Below are 27,080 nucleotides of genomic sequence, written 5' to 3'. Positions count from 1 at the left end.
TAAGAATTAACCCTCTCCTCTCCCCCAAAAAAGTTATGTGAGGTATTGCTAAGTTCTATATTATTTACACAATAGTGATGCATAGTAGGCAAGAGAGCTGGCTTCAGAACCAGGAACATCTGAGATCCAAGCCCCCCCTCCTCTGGACATGGGGCATGTACTTGATGAGTTATGCTGAGCAGGTCAGTTAACCTCAATTGAGCACTGAAGATCTGGGTAGCTCTGTAAATACTGCATTGTGGTCGGAGGATGGCGGGGTCGGGAGCTGAGACCCTTTCAGGGGTCTCCAAGGTCAAAATCATTTTCACAGTTAGTAATACTAAAATGTTATTTGTCTATTAAGGTTCTCCTCCTTTTCTCAACTATTTGTTTGAAGCCAGGTTTTCTTAATATACTTTAACCAAAATGACACATTATAGCAGATTGAATGCAGATGGCAGATATGGGAATCCAGCTGTCTTTTATTAATCTTGACATTAAAGAGATTTGCAAAAAATGTATTAAAAATTGTTGCTCTTTACACTATTATTTTTGTTTTGGAAAATTCAGTTATTCATAAAAATGTAATTTATGTTAATATGTAATGGGTTTGTTATTCTTAAACCACAGTTTTAATATTCAGTATGGTAAATATCTATAGATACATCCAATATTAATAAAAGCTTTTTGGGGCATGAGTATAAAAATTTTCAGGGTGCAAATGGGTCCTGAGACCAAAAGGTTTTAGAATTGATGCTCAAAATAATTTTCAGAAAAGATGCTGATCTGCATTAGTAGTTAGTTTCCTCACCAGTGGAATCACAGGCCCAGTCCCTACTGCTATAACTGAAGGTACATTTTAGATTAAAGGGTTTTTTTGTAGAGTTACCTTGGAGGGTTTTAATCATGTATGAGATTGTTCTTCTGGGTAAATAAATGTTCCAGGTTCCAGTGGACAAACTTACGAAGCAGCATTGTACCAGTGGTTAAAAAACTGTCCCCATGATCTGGGACACCTTGTATACATACTGGCTTGGCTGTGTGACCCTGGGCAAATCAGTAAGTCTCTCAGTGCCCAAGACTGGTGGTTGGTCTGCACTGGTAGAGATGGTGGGTTCAGTACTGAGAAATTTCCTATCAATGAAATCACAAATCTGTGTCTTCCCCTCAAAGTAACTTTTTGACCATAACTCAAAGTTGATGAATACCTTTTCTCTCTGACTTCTGAAATATGAAAGGTGGCTACATTTGAGTGATAGAGCTACGTTTATTGTTGTTTTTCCTTAATCTTACTGCTTCTTCCCTATCTCTGCTACTTCCTCACCACTCTTCCTTTTAAAAGTGTCCAGAGTTGGGGAAGGAATGTCTTGTTCAAAGAATAGGAAGGAGGCCAGTGTTACTAGATCACAGAATAGATGGTAGGTGGAGTGGGGCCTGGAGTTAAGGTCTGAGAAGACTGGAAAGGTACAACGGGACCAGGTTGTGAAGAACTTTGAATGTCTAATAGGATATTTGCTAGTTGATCTTGTAGGTAAAAGGGAGTTTCTTGAATGGGGGCAGGGAGGGATGTGTGACCTGATCAGGTCTTCACTTTCAGATGATTCATTTGACAGTGGAGTGGGTGAAGGAGGGATAAGCCAGAAGCAAGGTTTGAAAAAAGTAGGTTTGCAGACTACAACAATAGAGCATTCCTATCTACCCTGACCCCTACTCCAACCCCCCACTCAGTTGGAAGGATGTCAGAGGAACAAGACAAGCATCTACCATCTGTGCACCAAACACCCAGGTTTTCCTCACGTTTACCAGGATCGTTGACTGGGGCAGGCCACAGAATGCAGATTCCTAGCATTACTGACCTCTGACATTTCAGCTGACCCGACCTCATGTTCTCTTACCTAATGATTTAAAAGCCAATACCTAACATGGCTTCAACATTTTAGAGCCAGTGAGGACCTCACCCCCCCCCCCCCAAAAAAAAAGGTCATATTAAAACATTCCTCACACAGGTTTGTGCGGGTTTCAGAAACCTCTTTCAAATAGTCCTATTGTTGGGAAAAAATTTGAGTTGTTTTTCAAGCAAGAGTTTCTTAATTGTCACAGAAGGAACCCTTGGTATTTACCTAAACTCTGAACAATGATTCCCTTTCTAAGAGTAATAACATACCTGACCAGCTTTCCATCTCTAATCCTGATATTTGAGCGTCCTGACACAGATGAGGTTTGCCCTTTTAACTTTGCTTTTCCCATGTGTTAGAGTATTCCAGGAAAAGAGAAGCTTTCCCAATGAATCAATCCCTTAGAGTGTCATTTAGGGAAGGAAACAATTTCACACCTGAATCCAGACATAGTGATTTCTGATACATTCCTCACTTTCACAACAACTTTGGCCGTGAAACTGCTCTTGCCTTTAGAAAAATGGGTCCAACCAGATCTGAGTCAAGGAGTAAGCAAGATAGGACCTAAAGTAAAACAGATCCAACCAGATTTAGGGAGAGAAGGGGATAGGCCAGCTGCCTCTGATGTGAGCTTCAGGGAGAGCTGACAAAGGGCCACTTTCAAATATTCCTTTAATGAATGCTCGTGCTTGAATGCCAGGGAGTGCTATTTATTTTGTGAGCTAAGCTAATTAGCAAAGTTTTAAAACTTCCAGTGGACGGTATCACAGAGAACACAAATTTCAAACCTTGCCTAGGGCACACAGATGCTTTGTTCTGCCTCTTGGTTTAGCCGAAGGTTTATTCAGGAGAAAAGCATGTGTTGGGCAACTGGAGGGGAACAGTCCTAATCCCCAACTGAAAAAGAAGCCTCCTTATCCTTCCTGGCTGTATTTAGAGGGTTGGAGTGGGCAAAGAGGCTATAAAATTATTTTGTGTAGGGAGGAAATCAATGGGGGAGAACACCTAATCTAGGGAGAAAAAAGTTTAGGGCAAGGTAATTGGACATTCTACCCCCAAAGAAACAAAAAGTAGTTTCCTCTTTACCATCTTGGGATCTTTCCAAACAAATCGCCATTGGGTAATAGCTTTCAGAGGGTAAGTGGTTTCAAAAGATTCAGGGTAGTGTCTCCAGGGATAGGTGTTGGCATAAAGGTGGGTCTGAACAGACAGGAGAGAACTTGGGGGGCAGCTTCTTAACTTCTTATTGGTCATTAGTGCTGTCAATCCCCACGAGTTTTAACAAGTGGGACTGGTTTTCCTCTGACAGTGTGGTGTGGTAGAAGCAGGGTAGGATGTAGTCAGAAGGACAGATACGGGGTCCAAATTCTCTCTCTGATACTACTTGTGCTGCCATGGGCAAATGCCTCTGAACCTTACTTTTCCCATCTGTTAGATGGGGATATCTGTTAATACTCAAATGAGATAGTATGTATAGCATATTTTAAGAACTATAAAACATGATCTAAAAGTTAGCTGCTCTTGTTATTCCTGGGTCTGCAGCAGCCTGGTATAGTGAATAGTATATGCACAGCAGAATAAAGGGCATTTCCTGCTCATTATTTCCCAAGCCCAGTGAAATCACAAGTGAGCAGATGAAAAATAAAACAAGGACACTTGGCACCTTGTCCGAACTGTCCTAGTGAGGAGTAAGTAGCCCTTCTTACTTTCTAGGTTGTATCCAGGGACAGATTCCCCAAGGTTAGGTGAGTACCTGGGTGTTTGAAACTTTGGTACTGACTGAGCTCCTTTAAAAAGGTTATTTCCAAAGCTGTTCATCTTGTCTGTTTCCCTTTAAACCATCTTTGAGAATCACTTTTTTTTTTTTTAGTGAGGCAATTGGGGTTAAGTGACTTGCCCAGGGTCGCACAGCTAGTAAGTGTTAAGTGTCTGAGGCCTGATTTGAACTCAGGTACTCCTGATTCCAGGGCCAGTGCTCTATCCACTGTGCCACCTAGCTGCCCCGAGAATCACTTTTTAAATAAAAAGTCCCTATTTACTAATTTTTCTTCCTCACTCCCCTCCTACTCTTAAAAAAATAGCAACAGGGGGCAGCTAGATGGCACAGTGGACAGAGCACCGGCCCTGGAGTCAGGAATCCCTGAGTTCAAATCTGGCTTCAGACACTTAACACTTGTTAGCTGTGCGACCCTGGGCAAGTCACTTAACCCCAATTGCCTCACTAAAAAAAAAAAAAATAGCAACAGGCAATCAACAGTCCCTTATAATAAATAAGCACAGCCAAGCCAAGCAAATCCACTCAACCATGACTGAAGATGTGTTTTTTTTCTCAAATCCATCTTTTTACCTCCCTCCCCCATCTCAAGTGCTTAGTGCAGTACTTTGCCCCCCTTATACACTTACATGCTTCTTGACTGACTATTGATTGATTAATGAGGTTTTTATTTGCTGCCCCAATGTACTGCTGAAGCACAGACTGAAATGGCAGAGGGGCTTCAGGAGAAGCCAACACCAGGCATTGAGTTGATCTGTAGGAATCTAGCAGATACTAAAGGTCTATTCAGACAACAATAACTTGTTTCAGGGGGGTAGTTAGGCTAGGGAAGAACAAGAAATATCGATCCAGGTACAAAATCCTGGGTCCAAAGTCATGGGAGTCCATTGAAGATAGAGAAGATAGATCGAGTAACGTCAATAGCAGACAAAGTCCATTGTCTGGGAAGTCAGTGGGGGCTGAGAGGAGTGAGCAATGTTATTGAATGGAATGAAGACATTCAGAACCAGGTTAGTCTCTGGCGGGTTGTGTTCATCATCTTTTGGAGGGGTGGGCAAGAGCTTCCTTGTAGAGAGGAAACGCCTCAAAGACGGGCAGTAGATACTGATTAAGAGTGGATTTTGCTGTGTGACCCTGGGCAAGTCACTTAACCCCAATTGCCTCACTAAAAAAAAAAAAAGAAAAAGAAAAAAAAGAGTGGATTTTACCATCAGTGTCTGGGCACTGCCACTGATGTGATTTACTGTTGATTAGGGAGGGGTGGGTGGATGAAGATACCCCATTTCAGTCATGGAGACTAAAAATAACACAGTATAACCCATCAGATTAGTTTTGTACATGTTTACAACATGTTTTTGATGATTTTATTAAATAAACTTTAGTGTGTTATACCCTTTCCCCATCATCATTCTGGTCCCTCTTTCCAAATGACTCTTTTTTTTTTTAATTTATTTTTGCAGGGGATACACAGACTCTTAAATGACCTAGGTTTTCCATTTAGGGTCTTAGGGTTTAGAAGTGGAAGAAAATGTCTAGTTCCACCTTTTTCATTTGAAAGATAAGGAAACTGAGGCCTGGTTCTCTTAAGTGACCTACCCACAGTCAGTAAAATCAAAATGGGGATTCAGCTTCAGACTCTATCTACTGCACCACCTAGCTACTCTAGGCAATGTAATACTATGTAACCCTGGGCAAGTCACTTGACCTTTTTGCCTCAATTTCCTCAGCTATAAAGTGATGTTAATAATAACATCTACCTTGAAGGCAGGTTGTTGTGAGGCTTAAGTTAGATAATATTTATAAAAGCACCTAGCACAGTGCCTGGTACATAGTAGTTACTATATAAATGCTTATTCCCTTCTCTCCTTCCCATCTCCTGTTTCCTTTCTTTCTTTTTTTTTTTTTAGTGAGGCAATTGGGGTTAAGTGACTTGCCCAGGGTCACACAGCTAGTAAGTGTTCAGTGTCTGAGGCCTGATTTAAACTCAGGTACTCCTGACTCCAGGGCTGGTGCTCTATCCACTGTGCCATCTAGCTGCCCCTGTTTTCTTTCTTTTTTAAGCCTTTTTTTCCTCCCTTCTTTCATCATTCAAATTTTAAAGGGATTCCTCTCCCTCATGAAATTCTTCTCAAATGTCCCTAAGCAGGTTTACACAGTCTTAAGAAAGCTTCTTTTTAGCCCTTCTGCCTACCTAGTGTCCCATCTGTGTCTTCCCCATCACTGTTAAACTTAATGAAAAAGTTGTCTAAATCTAATGCCTTCCCTTTGTTGATAATCTCCCTGCCACCCCTACCCCTCTGCCAAATTTACCCTCTTAGAGGACACAAGGAACTACCTGTTTGATAAACCTAATGACTTATTCTTAGTCCTATAAGACTTGACACTTGATCCCGCCACTAGACACTCTCCCTTCCTCGACTTCTGAGACACCATACTCTTCTGAGCTCTGAACTGAATCTCCACCTGCCTAGAGGATTGTTCCAACTGAAAGTCCCACTGGTACCTCAAACTTAATGTCCGCAAATTTTAACTTAATTATTATTACTGTCTGTGGCACTGCCTTTCACCTTAACCTCCCATGTCCAAAACCTTGTTGATGACTAAAATTTCACCTTACGTGAACAAGGTCCCTTCTATAAAGTATCCAGCAAATGGACGATCCAGCCTTCGCCTAAAGACGTTTAATGATGAGGAACCCAAGGGGATCCCAACACAGACCATTCTACTTTTTTTGCATTTATCTGGAAGTTTTGATTACATCAAGTGTCAGCTTGCTTCTCTATAACTTTTACCCCTCTCTTAGTTCTGCCCTCACCTTGAACCAAACTGAACAAATTTAACCCCTCTTCCATTGGTTATTTTCTCTCTCTCTCTTTTTTTTTAATTAAATTAAATTTTTTTTTGGTGGGGCAATGGGGGTTAAGTGACTTGCCCAGGGTCACACAGCCAGTAAGTGTCAAGTGTCTGAGGCCAGATTTGAACTCAGGAACTCCTGAATCCAGGACCGGTGCTTTATCCACTGTGCCACCTTGCCGCCCAGGCTATTCTCTTCAAATACCTGAACACCACTATCTTGTTAGAAATTGGTGTCCGAAGAATTTCTTCCCCAGTGTTCTATCAGCTCTTTTAGATGGTGCTGATGCTGTTCAGAAGTTCTGACTCCCAGGGGTGAGGTGGAATAAGTCTCTTCCTTCCACCTGGTAGCTCTTTGGATATTTGAAAACAGCTGTCATATCCTGAGTCTTCTCTTCTTCTGGAGATATAGTCTCGTTTCCTTCAGCTAATCCTGATATGGCATGGACTCCAATCCCATCACCATTCCCATGTGGTTCCTCCAACACAACACTCTCAATTCTGAGCATTCTCACTAGCTGGTCCCATGCCTGGAATGTTCTTCTTTCTCATCTCTGCCTCCTAGTTTCCCTGGCATCCTTCAGATCTCATCGAAAGACACCTTCTGCAAGAAGCTTTTTTTCTTAATCTTAGTGCCTTACCTCTGAGACTGCCCCTATACACACACACCCACCACACACTTCTTTTTGCATGTCTTATTTTATACATAGCTGTTTACATGTTATCAACCTACATTAAACTGTGAGCTTTTTTACGGCAGGATTGGTTTTTGGGTTTGGGGTTTTCTGGCCTTATATCCCCAGAGTCTAGCACAGTGCCTGCCTATAATAGGTGCTTAATAAATGCTGGTTGACTAGCTGACAGGCTGATTGGGTCTTCTGAGATTTATCGGGCTTCTTCTCTACTATGAGTAGGTTTCATCTCCCCTAGGCCCTTTGGTGTGATGTAAATCTTGCTTAGCACCGAGGTCAGGTCCCCATTATTTATTTATTTATTTATATTTATTTATTTTTTTAGTGAGGCAATTGGGGTTAAGTGACTTGCCCAGGGTCACACAGCTAGTAAGTGTTAAGTGTCTGAGGCCAGATTTGAACTCAGGCACTCCTGACTCCAGGGCCAGTGCTCTATCCACTGCACCACCTAGCTGCCCCGGTCCCTATTATTTAAACTCAAGATCTGCCCCTGTTCTCAGGTCCCAGATCTTGGCATATACACTTTTTCCTTATAAGGTGGCAGAATACCTAGTTTGTAATGGCTTAATTAAGATGGAAATGGCACAGGATTGGTAAAACAAGCAAACAAAAAACGTGGCATTTTTCCAGGTTTGAATAGAATGTCCTGAGGAAAATGTCCCTCACCTATTTTGTTTGTTTGTTTGTTTGTTTTTTTGGTGAGGCAGTTAGGGTTAAGTGACATGCCCAGAGTCACACAGCTAGTAAGCATTAAGTGTCTGAGGCCTGATTTGAACTCAGGTACTCCTGACTCCAGGGCCAGTGCTCTATCTACTGCGCCACCTAGCTGCCCATCCCTCACCTTTTAAGAGGCTACTTTTAACAGAGGGACTATTGTCTACATTCTAATAATGAATTAACAGTCTTGTTAATAGTTAATGAGCTGAGGAGGCTGAGATAAGGCTGCATACTAGGCCCTAGAGGGATATAATCCACACCCTCTAAAGACATATGTGTGTGCGTATGTATATGTGTGTGTGTGTGTGTATACATACATACATATAAACGCATATACATACATACTCCCTACCTTTCAGAGAGAGGCTGATGCCCTTTATCAGATAGTATCTTTTCTTTGCTTAGAGGAGAAATTCTATCTCATTATTATTAAAGAGACAGAAGGGGAAGACAGACCAACAATGAGACACCGTGTAGGGCATCTGTCTTCAGCTTTTCTCTGTCCTTTGCTTTTCTAATTATTTACCAAGTCCAATTTGCCCCCACAAAGTTAGTTACTTCATGGCCTTATCACCTCATTTTCTCTTCTAGCGTTCCACTGCCAAGTACAGACTTCTTCAGTAGCCTTTTAATAGGCCTTCCTGCCTCCAGGCACCTTTCTACTGTAACCCACCCTTCAGGGACATCGCATTACCTGACCTCAGACTATATCAGAAAGCAGTAATTGTTAAATGATTTGGCCCTGGTCAAAAAAAGGAAAGTAGACTATGTATATAATTGAGAAACCAAAGCTTTTGAAAACAGCAGCACAGTGTTTGATAAACCCAAGAATATAAATTACTTTTGGAAGGACTGACTACTCCCCTTTTGTCAAGAAGTGCTAGAAAAACTTGAAAAGGCAGAAATTGGGATTAACCAATATTTTGCCACAAACAAAAAGGACACAAACACAACCAGAATATAAAGGTCACATCATTGAAAAAAAAATGAGAGGAGATTCCTTTGATAATTGTAGGTAGGGGAGAATTCCAGCCCGTTCATACCACTGCTCAGCTAATCTTCTCTTTGCTTTGCTCCTGCTCCCCAATCTTCATTGTTGTCTATTCAGCAACATTCATATCACTTTTTTGGGGGAGGAGGCAAGTGGAGTTAAGTCACTTGCCTAGGGTCTCACAGCTAGTAAGTGTTAAGTGTCTGAGGCTGGATTTGAACTCGGGTCCTCCTGAATCCAGGGCCGGTGCTTTATCCACGGCACCACCTAGCTGCCCCAACATTCATATCACTTTGAGGGGAATTGAAGGCCTTCTATAGACTGGCAGCATTCTGCTTCTCTGGCTGCCTCTCTTATTGCTGCCCTCACTGCTAAGACCAAACTTCCTATTGAATGTGCTTTGTTCACAACCCCTCTGCTCTCTTGATTTTATTATTCCCTCTGACTAGAGTGTCCTCCTATCGGTTGGATTGCTACTGCTTGTCTTTTTAAAAATACAACTTGGTGGGTCAGCTAGGTGGCACAGTGGATAAAATACTGGCCCTGGATTCAGGAGGAACCGAGTTCAAATCCGGCCTCAGACACTTGACACTTACTAGCTGTGTGGCCTTGGGCAAGTCACTTAACCCCCATTGCCCCACCCCACCCCCAAAAAACCAACAACTTGGAGGCTACCTCTTCTACAAAGCTTTCTAGGACTGGCCCTGTCACTCTTGGTGGGGATCCACATTTTCTTCTTCCTCTATGTCTTTTGTACCTGTGTATAACATATGTTCTAGTCATCTGTATATTTGTCACAACCTCTTAGTGGGCTCCATAGAGGTGGCAGGGATGACCAAGTGCATCCAGTCCAACACGTCTCTTCACTGAACAAGAGTTGACCATCTAATATTACCAACAAGCAGTTATCACCCCACTACGTCTCACACTACCTTTGGACTATTCTGGGTGTCTAAAAGTGCCTCCCACCTATTCCTAGTTCTTCTGTCTAGGGCCAAGCAATTGGGGTTAAGTGACTTGCCCGGGGTCACACAGCTAGTAAGTGTCAAGTGTCTGGGGCCTGATTTGAACTCAGGTCCTCCTGACTCCAGGGCCAGTGCTCTATCCACTGCACTACCTAGCTGCCCCCAACCTATCAAGTCTTGAACATGGTTATGCTCTGAGTCTTCTCATTTCTTGACTAATCACCACCAACTGTGATGTGTTCTCCAGTCCTCTCACCTTCTGGGCCACCCTCAATCAGGGAGATATGCTCTACCTTGTCTGTGTACTCCCTGAAAAGTAGTGCCCAGGGGTGAGCACAGTAATCCAGATAGAGTAAGTTTCACAACTTTACATTGATCCCCATATACAATCTGCTGCTAAGGCCTGTTGATTTTACCTTTGTAGCAGCTCTTGCATATATTCTCTTCTTTCCAATCATCCTGCTACCATCTTGGTACAGTCCCTGATCACCTCACTCCCGGATTATTGTGGTAGCCTGGTTGGTCTGCCTGTAGCAAGTTTCTTCCCACTCCATTCCATCTTCCACTTAGCTGTTAAAGGGATCTCTCCAGAGGACAGGTTTGACCATGTCTACCCCCATACTCAGTCAACTCCAGTGCCTTCCTGTTTCTCCCAGGATCAAATATAAAATTCATCATCGAGGGTTCAGTGCTCTTCATAACCTTCTCTACCCCCAACCCCACACACCTTTCCAGTCTTCTTACAGTTTACACTCTCTTCTCTCCCACACTTCTGTGATCCAGTGACACTGGCCTCCTTGCTGTACCTCACACACAACCCTACATCTCCTGATTCCAAGAGTTTTTATCTGCTGTCCCTCACGGCTGGGATGTTCTTCTCTCTTCATCTCCACCTCCTGGTGTCCTTGGCTTTTCTTCAAGTCCCAGCTAAAATCCCATTTCCACAGGGAATCTTTCCTGAGCTCCTTTAATTCTACTTTCTTCCCTCTTTTGATTATTTCCAATGTATCCTGACTATAGCTTGTTTATACAGTTATTTGTATGTTGTCTCCCCCATTAGATTGGGAGATCATGGTCTGTCTTTTACCTTTCTTTGTATTCCCCAATACTTAACACAGTCCTAGGCACGTTGTAGTCACTTATTACATGACTGTTAAGTTTCATCTCACTCTGTTTAGCCCATTATTCTAGATGCTGAGATTTCTTTGGATTCTGACTCTCATTCCATGTAATGTGTCATTTTCCTCTCCCGTCTTTGTGTCAACTATAACTTGGATAAACATGCCTTCCTCTACTGATCAAAGACATTGTTAAAAACGTTGAGCATTTTTATGTATAAAAGCAGATTCCTGGAGTAGTGCATTCAAGCTTCACCTCCAGGTTGAAGATTGAATCTTTAAAAATCCTTTTTTGAAACTATTTCTGAATCATGCTAACCATCCTTGTAGTCCATGTCTTGCCATCTTGTCCAAAGGGGCAGCAATGAGAAGCTTGGATAAATGCTTTGCTAAACTATAGGGAGACTGTCCCTGTAGCATTTCTTTTTTTTTTTTTTGGTAGCATTTCTCTCATCTCCCCATTTAACTAACTGCCCTGTCAAAAAAAGGAAACGAGGTTGGCCTAGCATGACCTGCACTTCTGAAGTAGCCACGTTGGCTTTTAGGGATTGCTGCTTCCCTTGCTACATTCTTGTTTTTGTTTTTTTTTTAGTGAGGCAATTGGGGTTAAGTGACTTGCTCAGGGTCACACAGCTAGTAAGTGTTCCCTTGCTACATTCTTATATACAGTCCTTTTAATAAGGGGTCTCTTAACTCTGTTTTTGCCTCTCCCTCTCTCTCTTTCCCAGTATCTTAAAGAGGAGTAGCTTACATGTTTGTTAAATTGAAATACTACTAGTAGAGTAATGTAAAAGAACAAAAAGCCCGAAGGATGCATTGTTTTCATTTTCTCCTAACCAATACCTTGTGAGGTAAATATTTGGTGGTGGTGGCGGTGGTAGTTTCTGTTGTATTCAACTCTTTGTCACCTTACTGGAGTTTTCTTGGCAAAGATACTGGAGTGGTTTGCTATTTCCTCCTCTAGCTCATTTTACAGATGAGGAAATTGAGGCAAACAGGGTTAGTGACTTGCCCATGGTCACACAGCTGGTATGTGCCTGAGGTCAGATTTGAACTGGTACTCTGTCCACTGTGCCACCTAGATGGACACCCCCCACACCCAATCCATTTTTACTGCTGAGTAACTTTCTGGATCACTCAAACACAGCTAATAAGCAAGCACCAGAAACTAGATTTAACCCTGACTTTCCTGGCTCCAAGTTGGATGTTTTTTTTACAGGAATCAGTACCATTCCTCTGGATATTTCATGCGGCTGCCCCCCAACTTTAAAACATAAACAAGACTTTTATGATGAACTTGAATCTCAGAAAATACAAGCATTGCAACTTAGGAAAAAGAACAAAACATGAAGATTCTATGAAAGAATTGTGAATTTTGGGCCCCTGCTGCTGTGTGAACGAGTCTCTTTGTCTCATCGGCTGGTTTGTTAAAGGAGCCGGCCTTGATTTTTCAACATCACCCATTATTTAGTAACCCAAGAGAGACTAGCTCTTGGTGATTCACAAAAAGCATGGTCCATTACTGGGCTTTCCAAGATTAGAAGGTTGTTTAGTTAGTATTACAAGTGTGAAGAAGATTGTTTGCTTACTTTTGGTGATGGAGGCTGATAAACAGAATTTGCTAGATTTCCTTCACCTTGTTTGACTGGCCTAATTCTATACCAGCATAATTCTTGTACTATAAATGGGGAGTCAGGGAGTGAGAGAGTTGCCTGGGATTTGTTGTTGGGTGAAATTCCGGTGAAGCTGTTAATAACTGTGAGAAAGAAGTCTACTGTGTCAACAACACCTGTCTGGGTATTTGGAAATGTTTGGTGGCAAGTAGGGGGGGTGGGTGAGGAGAGCTGATGTTGGTTGGTTGGTTTTTAATGGAAATAGCAGTTGCTTGATGTGTTGAGACAGGAATGACCCTCACTGAGTTGGGGGTCTCATTCCAAGGACAGTTCCACTCTCCTTTCATTTTAATTCACTGCCCTTTTCTCTTTCCCAACATCCTAATATGGTGATAAAGTCTATTAGAGGAGTATAAGAATCCCTAAAAAAAAACAGAAAGTGGCCTGGGTGATGATACCCACAGATGATATTTTCATTTAAAGAGGAGAGCAAAAACTGAAGGGGAAATGATAATTAAAATAGTAAATGGAGATTTGCTCAGCACAATAGCTTTTGGAATAGATGGTTTATCATATTACTGTTTGGACAGGGTTGAATAAGCTACCTGACATCCAGTACCACTTGCTAGTCACTCCTTAGTTGAAATCCTTTGGGATTCTCTTATCTATATAAGGATACATTTCTGTATTTAAAGGTCCATATTTGCATTAGCAACATGTGCTAGATGATCGCTCAGGTTTATCTTAGTTTTGAAATTCTTTGTGTATTATGTTTCTACCTGCCTCATCTCCAAAGTGACCAAACTGGACTAGACAGTTTCTTCAAGTCTCTTCCAGCTCTGAGGTGCCATCCTAGAGTGTTAATTTCATTCATTAATGTTAACATAAATTAATTTGGTTCCCATCTCACTAGTTGCCTCATGGTAGAGATGAGCAGTTCTACAGTGTACCTTTGTTTGTTTTTTTGTTTTTTTAATTTTTGCAGGGCAATGAGGGTTAAGTGACTTGCCCAGGGTCACACAGCTAGTTAAGTGTCAAGTGTCTGAGGCTGGATTTGAACTCGGGTACTCCTGAATCCAAGGCCAGTGCTTTATCCACTGCGCCACCTAGCTGCCCCCCAGTGTACCTTTTAGCCACTCTATATATAACCTTATCTGCAGCATAAGAGCTAATAGTTTTTTTTTTTTAGTTTTTTTTTTTTTAGTGAGGCAATTGGGGTTAAGTGACTTGCCCAGGGTCACACAGCTAGTAAAGTGTTAAGTGTCTGAGACCGGATTTGAACTCAGGTACTCCTGACTCCAGGGCTGGTGCTCTATCCACTGTGACACCTAGCTGCCCCACGAGCTAATAGTTTTTAAATCACAGTGGCCTTTGGTTTTTATGCAAGGTGAGGAAGCCATATTGGGGACTCGCTTTTAGACCTACCATGGCTACCCACAAGATAGTGGGAATAAATTTTCTAATTAAATAACTAAAACCCAGAGTAACATTGAATGTAGAAGTCTTCCAGAAAATTCTGGCTTTTGATACAATGGCCCTTAGGCAATAGTACTGGAGTCAGAGGTGTATGTATATCTGTTGTTCTGATAATGACCCCAGTGGAGATAATCTGGGGTAAAAGAATATAAAGATTGATTTCCCAGATAGAGAATTAGTATAGTGTTCTACCAAGGACTGGCACCCATTCAAAAATGTCCAGGGACTGACAATTGACAATAGATGGTAGAAGAGGGAACTAAGGGGGAGGGGGGGGGACACACATTTTAAAGAACAAATTTGGAGCATGAAAGTGAAACAATAAGCACATGGTTTTCTGGTTCAAGTGTTTCTTTAGTGGAGAAGAATAAACACATTTTTGGAGTTAAATAGGGTAGTCCTGACTGTGGGGGTCAATATTCAGCATCATAAGCAGATACTTTCAACTAATTCTTGCCCTCAAGCTCTCTCATCCCATTTTTTAAGCTACTCATTCTGTATACTTCTTAGACTTCATTAATCCACCATCTCTCCCTTCTCTTGCTCTGTGGGGAAGCCACCAGAATGTAGTGATGGTGCACAGCTCTCTTCTGAGCAGAATTTTCTTCCACTCAATTGTCAGGAATTCTGGGAAAGGGCAGCAGCAGCACATTCTCAGGTAAGGGTTCTCAACTTTGATTTGAGGGGAGGGTTCCTGTAAAGAAACAATTCCTGGTATATTTCATCCTTTCTCATTCATTCATTCATTCATTCATTCATCCACCCATTTTTTTTATTACATTAAAAAAACCCCAAACTTTGAGTTCCGATTTCTCTTCCTCCTTCCCGCTTCTTCTCTAACCATTGAGAAGTCAAGCAGTCCCTCTCATCAGTGATTTATGTAGTCATGCGAAACGTAATTCCATATTAATTAGCCATGTTGAAAAAAAAACAAACCCAAGAAAAATGACATGGGCAGGGGGAAGGGAGGCATATTTCATCCTTCAGCAGACTTCTTTCTTCTCCAGGCTGAACTCCTGCCATATCTCCTCAGGACTTTGTCTGGACCATGCCAAAAGCTCTTTACTCTAGTAGCTCACTCTCTCCCTTAGACATCTTCTTAAATTGGAAGTCCCCTCTACCCCTGTGTCCTCTCCCTCTGATTGACTGGTTCCTCCTAGAACCTCCATATTTAAAGAGGAGATCCTGGCCAGCCATATCTTCATTCCTCTCCAGTTGGTACTCCTGATTCATCAACATACAGGACTCTCTGCCAGGCCCCTTACCTTCATATCCCACCTCAGTTTTGGCTCCCTTTTATGTATGTCTTCTCTCTTTAGAATGTTAGCTCCTTGAGGGCAGGGAGGGACTATATTTCTGTTTGTATTTGTATTCCCAGCACTTAGCCCAGTGCCCCACACATAGTAGGTGCTTAATAAATGCTTTTTGACTTGATTCAGCTTAGCTCTGCAAAGCCCAGGATGTGTTTAAGACATGGGTGTGGGGGGCAGCTAGGTGGCGCAATGGATAGAGCACCAGCCCTGGAATCAGGAGGACCTGAGTTCAAATCCAGCCTCAGACACTTGACACTAGCTATGTGACCCTGGGCAAGTCACTTAACTCCAATTGCCTCACCAAAAAAAAAAAAAAAAAAAAGGACATGGGTGTGTTCCGGTTTTCCCTTGGAGTTTGGTCGGGGAACATGCTCTTAAATTTACTGCAGATATCAGAAACATATGTATATGCATGTACCGAGCTTGCCTACAATGCTACTACATGCTACAGAGGGCAGTGAGATCTAATGGCTAGGGTATAGACTTCAGGTAAGGAAAACTTGACTTTAAACTCTACCTCAGATTCTCATTGAATAGACCTAATTGAGTCAATTGATGTCTAAACCCTAGTTTCCTAATTCATAATTGTTGTGTGTTTACATACATATCCATATATACTATAGTATATATGGTACAGTATTATATTTAAAATCCTGCAGGGTAGTTGGATTAGATAAGAAAATGCCTATAAAACAGTAAGAATTTGAAGGGCTAGATAAAAGTCGTACGTCCATAGAAGGACATCCTGGAAGACAAGAAGGACATACTGCTGAGCTGGTTTATTTGCCTGCATTGACAGCAGAACTTGATCACATTTTTCTTTTCTTTCTTCATGTAGGTAAAAGCCACGGGAAGAGAGCTTTTCCAGCAGGTGTGTGACTTGTTGAGCATTAAAGAACCCCACTTCTTTGGCCTGAGTATTGTTCGAAGTAAGTATTGACACATGCGTGAAAAGCCGAGCTTGTGATCCCACTGGGCCCTTGGCATGCCTGCCTCGTCTCCTGCTGTGTTCCATGCTTACTGCCTGTAAGCAGTAAGGGTGTGTGCCGGGCAGTCCCTGACACAGTGTGTTTTGGGGTTGCTGCTTCTGGCCGCCAAGCTTGAATGGCTGCGTCTATATCCACACTAGTGATATTTCTCTGCTGTCTGGGTGTGTCTTATTCCTTCTGAGGAAAGAACATGAATTCCCATCTTCAGTGAGCTAAGATTCTCAGGAAACTGTGCTAGACCTGTCACTTAAGTTTATTTCCCCCTCAAGCATTTTACTCTCTATCCAAATGGGCCCACCGACTTATTATTCCCCACACACCATTCTCATTCCTACTTCTGTGCCTTTGCATAGCATCTGTCATGTCTAGGGTGGTTTCCTTCCTCACCTGCTTCTTGGAAACTCCATCAGTCATTGGTGCCCCACCCTATAAATGATTTTTATTGATTTTTCTATCTAACCTGTCTTTAACTTACCTGCTAACATGTGACTTCCTCAATAAATAGACTATAAATTCTATGAGGCTAGGTACTATCTCTGTTTTGTATTTGTATCCCAGTATCTACTATGGTGACTGGCAGGAGGTAAAAACTTTGGACGTTGAAAGATCATTGATATGGTTATTTCTTCTACCATGTCAAGTTCCAACCCATTAAGAGTTTCTGGACCAAAATTATACATTATTCGTCATTCAGCCTTCCTGACATGAGCCTCTCTGCTAATTTAGGTTAGTCCTCCATTGACCTAACAGTCATTCCGTGCTTATAGTTTTTCCTGCTTGATAAGACTTATTTCAGCTTCTCATCTCTTGGTGGAGAACCCAGGGTCACCTCTTAGAGGCATAGTGTTGCATAGTGGAGACAGCCTGGGATTTGAAGTAAGTAGATCAGGGTTCTTAGATACAACATGCTTTATTATTGGGGGAAAATCTTATAGTCAATCAAAGCCTCTATTTCTTCATGTAAAATAGGGATAAAGAATATTTGCTCAGAGCAGCTAGATGGCACAGTGGATAGAGCACCGGCCCTGGATTCAGCAGGACCTGAGTTCAAATCTAGCGTCAGACACTTAACACTTACTAGCTGTGTGACCCTGGGCAAGTCACTTAACCCCAACTGCCTCACTAAAAAAAAAAAAAAAGAATATGAGGAAAGATGTTTGTAAACACTCACTGTATTACCTTTGAGTTGTTAGTATTGAAGCTGTCTGTCTCTGATGCTTTCCTATGTTGCATGGGAAGAGCAATAAGAAGAAAAATCTCAACCTTCTATAATATTAAGAGCATGAGATAGGGATTCTAGACCTCTCTCTTTCATAAACTAGCTATATAGCCTTACCCACCCCTGAGCCTCAGGCTTCCTCTTCTGTGAAATGGTGAAAATCTGCCCTTGAGCCATATCTTACCCTGGATTTTCATTGGTTTTTAGGGCATCTCTTCAGGGTGGGTCATCTAATGACACACCTGCTGCTTTTTGTCCAGTGTCATTTAACTTGTTGAGGTTTAAGGGTAACCCATTTTACAGTTTTGCTTTTGTGCAAAAGAATTCAGTCCTTGTCAACACAGTTTAAAAAAACAAAACTAAGCCCTCCCTTTTTTCCCTTCCTGAATGATTCTTTAGGAAGTGGGCAGCTATTCTCTCAGCTATAATTCCATTAGTTTCTCTCTGAGTGTAAAAGGTATAATTTATTTGAAGCTGTGATGGTAGAGAGGGGATACAGTCAAAACCAAGAAATCTTGATAACTAACTCAGTGAATCTTATTCCAGTGTTAGTCGTAACTCTCTCTGCATAACTGGGTAATGAACCATGCAAGCTAAAACCTATACTGGTTCTAGATAGAGTTTGGAATCTTACAGATCAAAGAGATATGGGGTTGTTTTGCCCCATAGTCCCTTTTAAACTAATTATATTAAGGGCAGAAATTTCAACAGCAACCCCACCCCCAACCCCCTTTGCTGTTTCCACTAACTTACTTCTCCCTTATCTCATTACCCATCCATCATCTGTGCCACCCACCATATTCCCTTCACTTTATTGATTTGTGACCTGTCTTGGCTACCTTGTATTTGTTAGAGACTAAGGCAGTTGTGGCCCCCAAGGGTGTATGTGATGTGGTTTCTGAAAGGCCCTTGAAAGGGAATGACAAGAATAAACTAACCACTGGAGACCTGGAGGGGCAGTTCCCATCAAAGATTAACCTTGTACGTGTTTTTGTGGTGGTCTTCCCCCACCAATCTCAGACACAAAAAATGAAGAAATACCTGAAAGTTCTCTGAAAGACATTAGGCTTTGCCCAAAATAACTTGCAAGTGAACAATTCTTTGCAGATTGCCCAAGGGTTTAGCCCTTATTCTTCGAGATAATTTCTCTTAATGGAAATTGAATCATATTAGGATGGGAGAAAGGTCGCCACATTCTTGTTGTACCTGTTCTCTAGATAAACAGAATTCTCCAGGGTCTTTATTCAGTTTGATTTTTAATATGTATACAATTCACCAAAGAGGTGTTTGCTCTGGGGAGTTTGTTTTTGACCTTTTTAGTGATGGCATTCATCACAAAGCCAGTGTGATTGGTGATGTATTTGGGGAAAACAAATTCTTGAGGAGAGGGAGGAAAAAAGTAAGCTACACTGCTTCTTCTGACAGGTCATAGAATACAAACTGGTGGGACCACTTTCTTTTGAAATTTAACAATCTGAGAACAGACAGTGTTTGCCTTAAAAAAAAGCAACAACAATTTTTTGGTTTGTTTGTTGTTGTTTTGGGTTTTTTTTGCAGGGCAATGAGGGTTAAGTGACTTGCCCAGGGTCACACAGCTAGTAAGTGTCAAGTGTCTGAGGTTGTATTTGAACTCGGGTCCTCCTGAATCCAGGGCCAGTACTTTATCCACTGTGCCACCTATCTGCCCCCCAAAAACCAACTTTTCAAAGCAGGAGTAGACTTAAAAATCCTATATGCCTTTGTGTTTCAGGCCATAGAGTCTTAGTGAATGCAGGCTGCATGTATGCCAAGAGATTTGTATTGTGCAACAGCTACATTAATTAATCAAATTTATTGAGCGCTTAATGCAAGTCACTATACTGATTTCTGTGGAGAATACTGAAAAAATCAAAGATGTAGCCCTTGTTCATAGGCTCTTTAGAACTGGAAGAGACCTTGGAGGTCTTATCTAGTCCAGCTTCCTCATTATATAAATGAGGAAACTGAGGCACAGAGCAGTTAAGTAACTAGGCCAAGGTCAGGCTGGAATGTTCTTAAGGACCCCACAGCATCATTTTGCAGATACATACCAATACCTGAAAAGGTTGCAGTGTTGTGGAAATGGCACTAGACATCTGAGTATACATTTCCTAGGTGTATGACTGTTGGCAAATCATTGAACTTCCCTGAACCTTGGTTCCTTCATCTGTAAAATGGGGATAATAATACATTACTTAGTTCATAGAGTAGTTGCAAGAAAAGTGCTTTTATTTTTATTTATTTTAAATTGTTTTTGTGGGGCAGTGAAGGTTAAGTGACTCGCCCAGGGTCACACAGCTAGTAAGCGTCAAGTGTCTGAGGCCAGATTTGAACTCAGGTCCTGAATCCAGGGCTGGTGCTCTATCCACTGCACCACCTAGCTGCCTCTAAGAAAAGTGCCTTTTTTTTTTTTAAGTGAGGCAATTGGGGTTAAGTGACTTGCCCAGGGTCACACAGCTAGTAAGTGTTAAGTGTCTGAGGTCGGATTTGAACTCAGCTACTCCTGACTCCAGGGCCGGTTCTCTATCCACTTTGTCACCTAGCTGCCCCAAGAAAAGTGCTTTTAAAGAAAAAAAAAAAACTTCCAGAAAGGGTTTCTACAAGAAAGCCTGACCTTAAAATGTTTTGAAATCTTAGAGGCAGAGGTATTTTATTATTTTCCAGTTACATGTAAAGACAGTTTTCAACATTTGTTTTCATAAGATTTTTAGTTCCAAAATTTTCTTCCTCTTTCCCATCCCTCTCCCCTCCCCAAGACAGAAAGCAATCTGGTATAGGTTATATACGTACAATCACATCAAACATACCTCTGCATTAGTCATGTTGTAAAAGAAGAATCAGAACCAAAGGGAAAAACCTCAAAAAAGTAAAAACCAAAACAAAAGTAGAAACAGTGTGGTACAATCTGCATTCAGAATTCACAGTTCTTTTTTTCTGGATGTGGGGAGCATTTTCCGCCATGAAAACCCTTTAATTTCTTTGAGGACATGGAATGAGGTTGAGGCACTGAGTGGTGGAGGAGAGCCATCTTTGAGTTCCATGGGAAGGAATCAGTCTATTGAAAGTGGCCATGGCATTCCAGAGTAACCTCTAGGAAGTCTGCTCCGATTTCCCCAGTCAGCAGCCTCTCCCTGATCAGTTGTGATGTATTGCGTTCCCATCCCCACGCCGTGTCCAGGGGCATGGGGTCTGGTTTTGTTTTTGTACACTCACTCCCTGACAGAGTTCCTTGCACATAGTAGTGGAGAACTTGGAATTACACAGGTTCCCAGCAGACAGAGCCCTTGCAGGCAGACTGAGAAAGGAAAGCTGGTTCTAGGGGGGACGAGACTGAATCTTCCATTATAAGTTAATTGGATTCTACTAGGCTTTGAGCCTATGTGTTTGATGGTTTTGTTACTTGGCCCCTGGACACGGCCTAGCTTGACTACGAGGAACATGGCACCTTTGTTATTGAAGTCCCCTGTTCTTTCAGGTGATTACTTCAGGCAATTAAAAGATATTTATCAAGCACTTTCTGTGGCCCATGGACTATGCTGAGCTCAAAGACAAAACCAAAATATTCCCTGTCTTTAAGACTGGGAACTTTGTTGGGGGAAGGCTCTGAACTTAATATAATTAAATTAAAAAGGGCTATGAGACCAGGGCGGGAAAAGCAACAGATAATGTCTGAAAAATTAAGCTCTAAACTCTACCAAGATCCACCTTGAGTTTTAGCTTGTGTGGCTTAATACCCAGATAAAGGGAGAAAGCATGCACATATGTAGGCATATACTGATCATACGCAAAATGAATACTAGGTAATTTTTCAGGGGAAAGCAAAGTAGCAGCTGGGGAAACCAGGGAGGGTTTCACAGAGGTGATGGCCCTTGAACTGCTTCTTGGGTTTTTTTTTGTTTTGTTTTGTTTTGTTTTTTTAGTGAGGCAATTGGGGTTAAGTGACTTGCCCAGGGTCACACAGCTAGTAAGTGTTAAGTGTCTGAGGCTGCATTTGAGCTCAGGTCTTCCTGACTCCAGGGCTGGTGCTCTATCCACTGCGACACCTAGCTGCCCGCCTGAATTGCTTCTTAAAGAAGCCAGCGCTTCCAGAACACAAACGTGAGGAGGGGAGAGTGAGCATTCCAGGCATGGGGCTCAGCCATTGCAAAGATAACCTCACTTGAGAAGGAGGGATGGGTTGAAGGGATGGAAGGAGTGATTGCTTCAGACTGTGATGTCTTTGTAAAAGTAGCTGTTGAATTTGTTCAGCACTGAAAACAGGCAAACATACCCGACAGCATTAGGAGGGGTGGGAGGTAGGCCAGAAGAGCACACAAAGGGGGATTGTTAGGTTTATCAGCAGCTGATATTTTCTTAAAGAAGGTGTGTTTGCTCTGCAAAGGAAGTTCCCAGGTGGGAGGATTTTCGTATTCATGCCAGCCAGTCAGTTCATGCCACCTCCTCCTACAGCGAGAACATGTGAGATTCCATGTGGTGCTTCCCAACCTTCTCTGAGCTTTGAACAATGAGGGAAAGCAGGTTGTTCCTCTTTGGAAAAGTAGCCTGGCTATCCGCCTACCCCTTCTTCAAAAGGAAGAGGCAAGATCGGCCAAGAGACCCTATGACATGTGCTGGGTGTCCTGGCTCCTAATACCTTTCCTATCACCACAAAAATTAAAGTACAGTGGACCAGAAAACCTTCTTTATAGCTGGTTGACTATAATGTAGCAGGGAAAGGCATCAAGCCTCCTTACTGGAATGGGTTGGGTAGATAGAGCACATTAAAATAGGAAATTAGAGGCCTTAAACTTCAGATAGTGAACTCCCTGGCACTCATTGATGCTTTCTGATTGATTTGCTTTAAATGATCTTTTAGAAAGAGAAAAATGAAATGTCAGAGCTGGAACGGATCTTAGAATGTTTAAACAAGGAGGACCACCTGGGCCCACTCTCTCATTTCACATATAGACCTAGAAAGGTTACATCTTGCCCCACATCACACCCATTGGTTTGTGGTTAAGCTGGTAATGTTGTTATATCCCACATTTTCATAATACTCTTTTTTTTTTTTTTTTGGCGGGGCAGTGTGTGTTAAGTGACTTGCCCAGGGTCACACAGCTAGTAAGTGTCAAGTGTCTGAGGCTGGATTTGAACTCAGGTACTCCTGAATCCAAGGCTGGTGCTTTATCCACTGCGCCACCTAGCTGCCCCCTTTCATAATAATCTTAATGAAGATTGGACTGGAATAGCTAGAGTAGTAAAATTCCAATTTTGTACAGGTTTTCAGAGATATTATCTACTATGGAAAGGCTGCAGGACGCTACCTTTATATGGCATGGGGTTTGGGGGATAGATAAGATCAGTCAAAGCAAAAGAGACTTTCAGAAATATTTTTAGTACTTCAAGTCCTTTATCTTATAAGATGGGCTAATTTTTTCAAAAACTTTATTTATTTATTTTCCCCCGTTACATGTAAAGATAGTTCTCAACTTTTGTTTATACAAGCTTTCCAATTTCAGATTTTTCTCCCTCCCTTCCCCCTCCCCTAGACAGCAGGTAATCTGATATAGGTTTTATATATATATATATATATTATTATTATTATTATATTAAACATATTTCTGCATTAGTCATGTTATAAGAGAAAAATCAGAACAATGAGGAAAACCTCAAAATAGAAAAACAACAGCACCAAAACCAAAAGAAATAGTATGGTTTATTCAGCATCTATACTCCACAGTTAAGATGGGCTAATTAACCCTGCCTAGGTGGAGATGAATTGGACATCAGTACCACCACCAACTTCCCTTTTCTAACCCTGTCTTAAGTCTGTTGCCCTTTATGTATTCTTTTCCTTTTCCTCTTCTTTATCAAAGCCTGATATAAGAATAAGCTCTCAGTTATTTATTCCTACTAATATGTACCTGGAGATACATTTGATACTTTTACCAGAAGGGATATTTACATTCCAAGGATGTATAAACCTTTAAAACACCTCAACCTGCTCTTTCTCTCCCCCCCGCCCCCCAACCCCCCATTTTATCCTCATAGCAGACCTGGAAAGTAAGGGCTATTATTATCCCCATTTTACAGATGGGGAAACTAAAGCAGATAGAGAGGTTAAATGATTTGGCTAGTGAGGAATGAATCCCTTGCTTTTTTTTTCTTTTTCTTTTAAAGTCATCAGCAAGTTGTTTTTGTTTGTTTGTTTGTTTTTTTGTTTTTAGTGAGGCAATTGGGGTTAAGTGACTTGCCCAGGGTCACACAGCTAGTAAGTGTTAAGTGTCTGAGGCCGGATTTGAACTCAGGTACTCCTGACTCCAGGGCCGGTGCTCTATCCACTGTGCCATCTAGCTGCCCCTCAGCAAGTTTTTTGAGAGGAATCAGAGGTCATGGGAGACAAGATCTTCGAACTCTTGAAAATCATATAACTATAAAGGATTTAAATGCTTTCTGGCATTATATACTTGCCTCTGCTGATGCTCAGTTGACTCATTTGTAAGAAGAGGGGGATTAGAATTAGACTAGATGGTTAGTCCCTAGGTCATCTCTAGTTCTAAAATTCTGCAATTGTGACTCTGTGAACTGGCCTTCTGTAGTCTGGAAAAAGAGGCAGCAAATGATTGAAGATAAAACTAAACATCATATATAATGTAGAGGTCATATCTGTGACAGTAACTCTTTTCTGTGGTGCTTTATGCTTTATAATGTACCTTCTTTATAACAATCTCATGAGGGAAGGATCCAAAAAATTATCCCCATTTCACAAAGGAAACTGAATCTCAGTGACATGAACTGACTTACCCTCTATAAGTGTCAAAACCAGTACTCAAACCCAGGTCATAGAAACATAGAGAATTGGAAGGGATTTTTAAGGTCATCTGGTCTGATCCCTTCATTTTACAGGTGAGAAAACTGTGGCATAGATTGGTTAAATGAGTAGTCTAAGAGCACCCAGGTAAGTAGCATTTGACTCCAAATCCATCTGTCTTGATGTTATCTTACTTCTAAGACCATGCTGCTCCTCAGCTTTGTCAGAGGGTTTCTTAACTTGGAGTCTGAATTTAAAAAAAAAAAAATTTTTTTTTTTTTTGATAACCATTGAAATCTCATCGGTTTCCTTTGTAGTATCATGCAGTGAGGAATCCATAGGCTTCAGCAGACTACCAGAGCAGTCCATGACCCCCAGAAAATGAAGAACACATGAATATAAAAGATCTGCATCCCTCTTTATCCCTTTACCTTGAGTCTGCAGAAAGGTTGTGAGGAGAAAGGCTAAGGCCCACAGTTAAGGATCACTGCCAATGTTGGATGAAGGTCGTTTAATTCCACTAATCATACCAAGTTGCCATCTTTTCTCCTCACTCCCACCCTCCATCAAAACCATTGCTGTCGGGGCAGCTAGGTGGCGCAGTGGATAGAGCACCAGCCCTGGATTCAGGAGGACCTGAGTTCAAATCTGGCCTCAGACACTTTACACACTTATAGCTGTGTGACCCTGGGCAAGTCACTTAACCCCAATTGCCTCACAAAAGAAAAAAAAAAAGAAAAAGAAAACCATTGCTGTCCACTCTTGATCTTTTCTAGTTACTCATACCCTGTAGATTCCATTCACCTATCAGTATGCAGTTAGAGACTACGCCATAATGACCATATGTGGCAGTGTCTGTCACTTGGTATGTCAGGCGTTGGCTCCTATTGGTCCAGCAGCTGTAATCAGTGCTGGATGTGGGCCTTGTGAGACCATGATGCCTTGCCAGTGGGAGTGGATGATAAAGAAATAAAGGCTAGGTAATGACCATCTTAGAGTTCATTGATTCTACTTCTTGAGTTTTGGAGAAACAGGGCTCGTTCACTCAGTTTATAGGTTAATTTGACATCTTTTTTTTTTTTTTTTGGCCGGCAATGAGGATTAAGTGATTTGCCCAAGGTTACACAGCTAGTAAGTGTCAAGTGTCTGAGGTGGGATTTGAACTCAGGTCCTCCTGAATCCAGGGCTGGTACTTTATCCACTGTGCCACCTAGCTGCCCCACTTTGACATCTTTTGACAGATACATTATGCTTTTGAAGCAAACCAGTCTTTCTTATTTGGGGAATAATAAGCCCACTTGTCTTTGTGCCTTACCACCTTTATTAAAATGAGTCCAGAATTCACCTGAGGTAAGGGAACTCCCTGAAATCCCTGAGCTTCCCAGCAAAAAAAATACCTGGGGGTGGGGGGTGGAATGGGTTTCTTTATTTTTATAGGCTTGAGGGATTTCACAGCAGGCTGGCATTCCAATAATATTAATTTCATTAAAGCTGGAATGTGGGGCTACATTCCTCTCCCGAAAGGCTTGGGGGCATATGTGTGGGTGGCTGGATTGGTTCAGGAAGGCTCCTTGCCTAGAAGCTGAACTGAAAATGGAAAGGCCAGAGCTTGTGTTGCTGGTGACATGTACTATGAAAGAAGCATTAGGGCGTTCTCTGAACAACCAAGTGAAATTGGTCCTGCCTGATAGCCCAGAGACCTTGAAACTGGAGAGAGCTTTTCCACAGCCCCTACTTGAGTTCTCCAGGCGCCTCAGTTTTGTTTTGCTTTGTTTTGTTTTTTTCCTCCAATTCTCCACTTAAGTGGAGAAAAAACATCAGGAGATTATGAGTTGAATTTGCATTTTCACTCCTTTTAGGATGCCTTTGAGCTTCTGCCTTCTTAGAATGCTTGTTTCTGCACCTCATTCAAGTCTTTTTTTCCCCCCTAGCCTTGATGCTGTATATGCCCTCTTTCATAAGCCAGGAGTGGATAGGAAAACACAGCTTGATTTTCCTGGGGCTAATTATTAGAATACAGACAATTGTTCCATGCTTCTGAGGCCTGAAACTGTTCTTGGGCATTCTTTCTGAAGCAAGCTTCAAAACTCTCATGACTGTGAGGGAAAAATCCATCCTCTTCTCAATAATTCTCTGGAACTCAGCAGCGAAATGACAAAGGCTTTATTTTCTTCTCATGAGAAGGAGGCACCCTAGTGTGCAGCTAGTGGGTGCCCAGAAAGGGGGATCACAGGCCCTCTTTTATACCCTAGTCCCTAACGCAAATGGACCCTCCCCTTTTTCATCACTGGTGGGGTTACAATCTACACGCAAAAACTAGCTAATCGAAATGCAGTATTCCCACCCCTCTTCCTTGTATGGGCATAACTCAGGAGTGCACCTTATACTTCCTTATATGGACACAATTCTGGAGCTGTCCTTATTGAGACCAGGGCTCCTTGAACCATGTGACTTTGCTAACCTGAGTGGGGGAGGAGGGGATCTGAGACCTTTGTCCTACAAACAGGTCAGGGGAGTATGACTGACTGTTATATTCACATTGAGAGGAGACAACTACCCATTTCTCACACTGACTGAATTACAAATTTCTTTTCTCTAACGTGACATAGAATCATAGATTTTTCGAGCTGTAAGAGACGTTATAGATGAGAACTAAGGCCCGGAGAATGTCTTGCCCA

The 27,080-nt window shown here is 41.9% G+C and overlaps 1 protein-coding gene across 1 annotated transcript in view; it reads left to right on the top strand.

Annotated features, from left to right (window-relative positions):
• The window catches only part of FRMD1 (FERM domain containing 1), a 70,644-nt gene that overhangs the window by 17,409 nt on the left and 26,155 nt on the right, over positions 1-27,080 (top strand). The window contains exon 3 of the mRNA XM_044000111.1: positions 16,225-16,315. Coding sequence (XP_043856046.1) covers positions 16,225-16,315 — 91 coding nt within the window. The remainder of the gene's footprint in view (positions 1-16,224; positions 16,316-27,080) is intronic.

This window comes from Dromiciops gliroides, chromosome 4 (assembly GCF_019393635.1).
Source record: "Dromiciops gliroides isolate mDroGli1 chromosome 4, mDroGli1.pri, whole genome shotgun sequence".
NCBI lineage: Eukaryota > Metazoa > Chordata > Mammalia > Microbiotheria > Microbiotheriidae > Dromiciops > Dromiciops gliroides.
The sequence above is the reverse complement of the archived record's forward strand: the minus strand, read 5'-3'. Positions and strand labels throughout refer to the sequence as shown.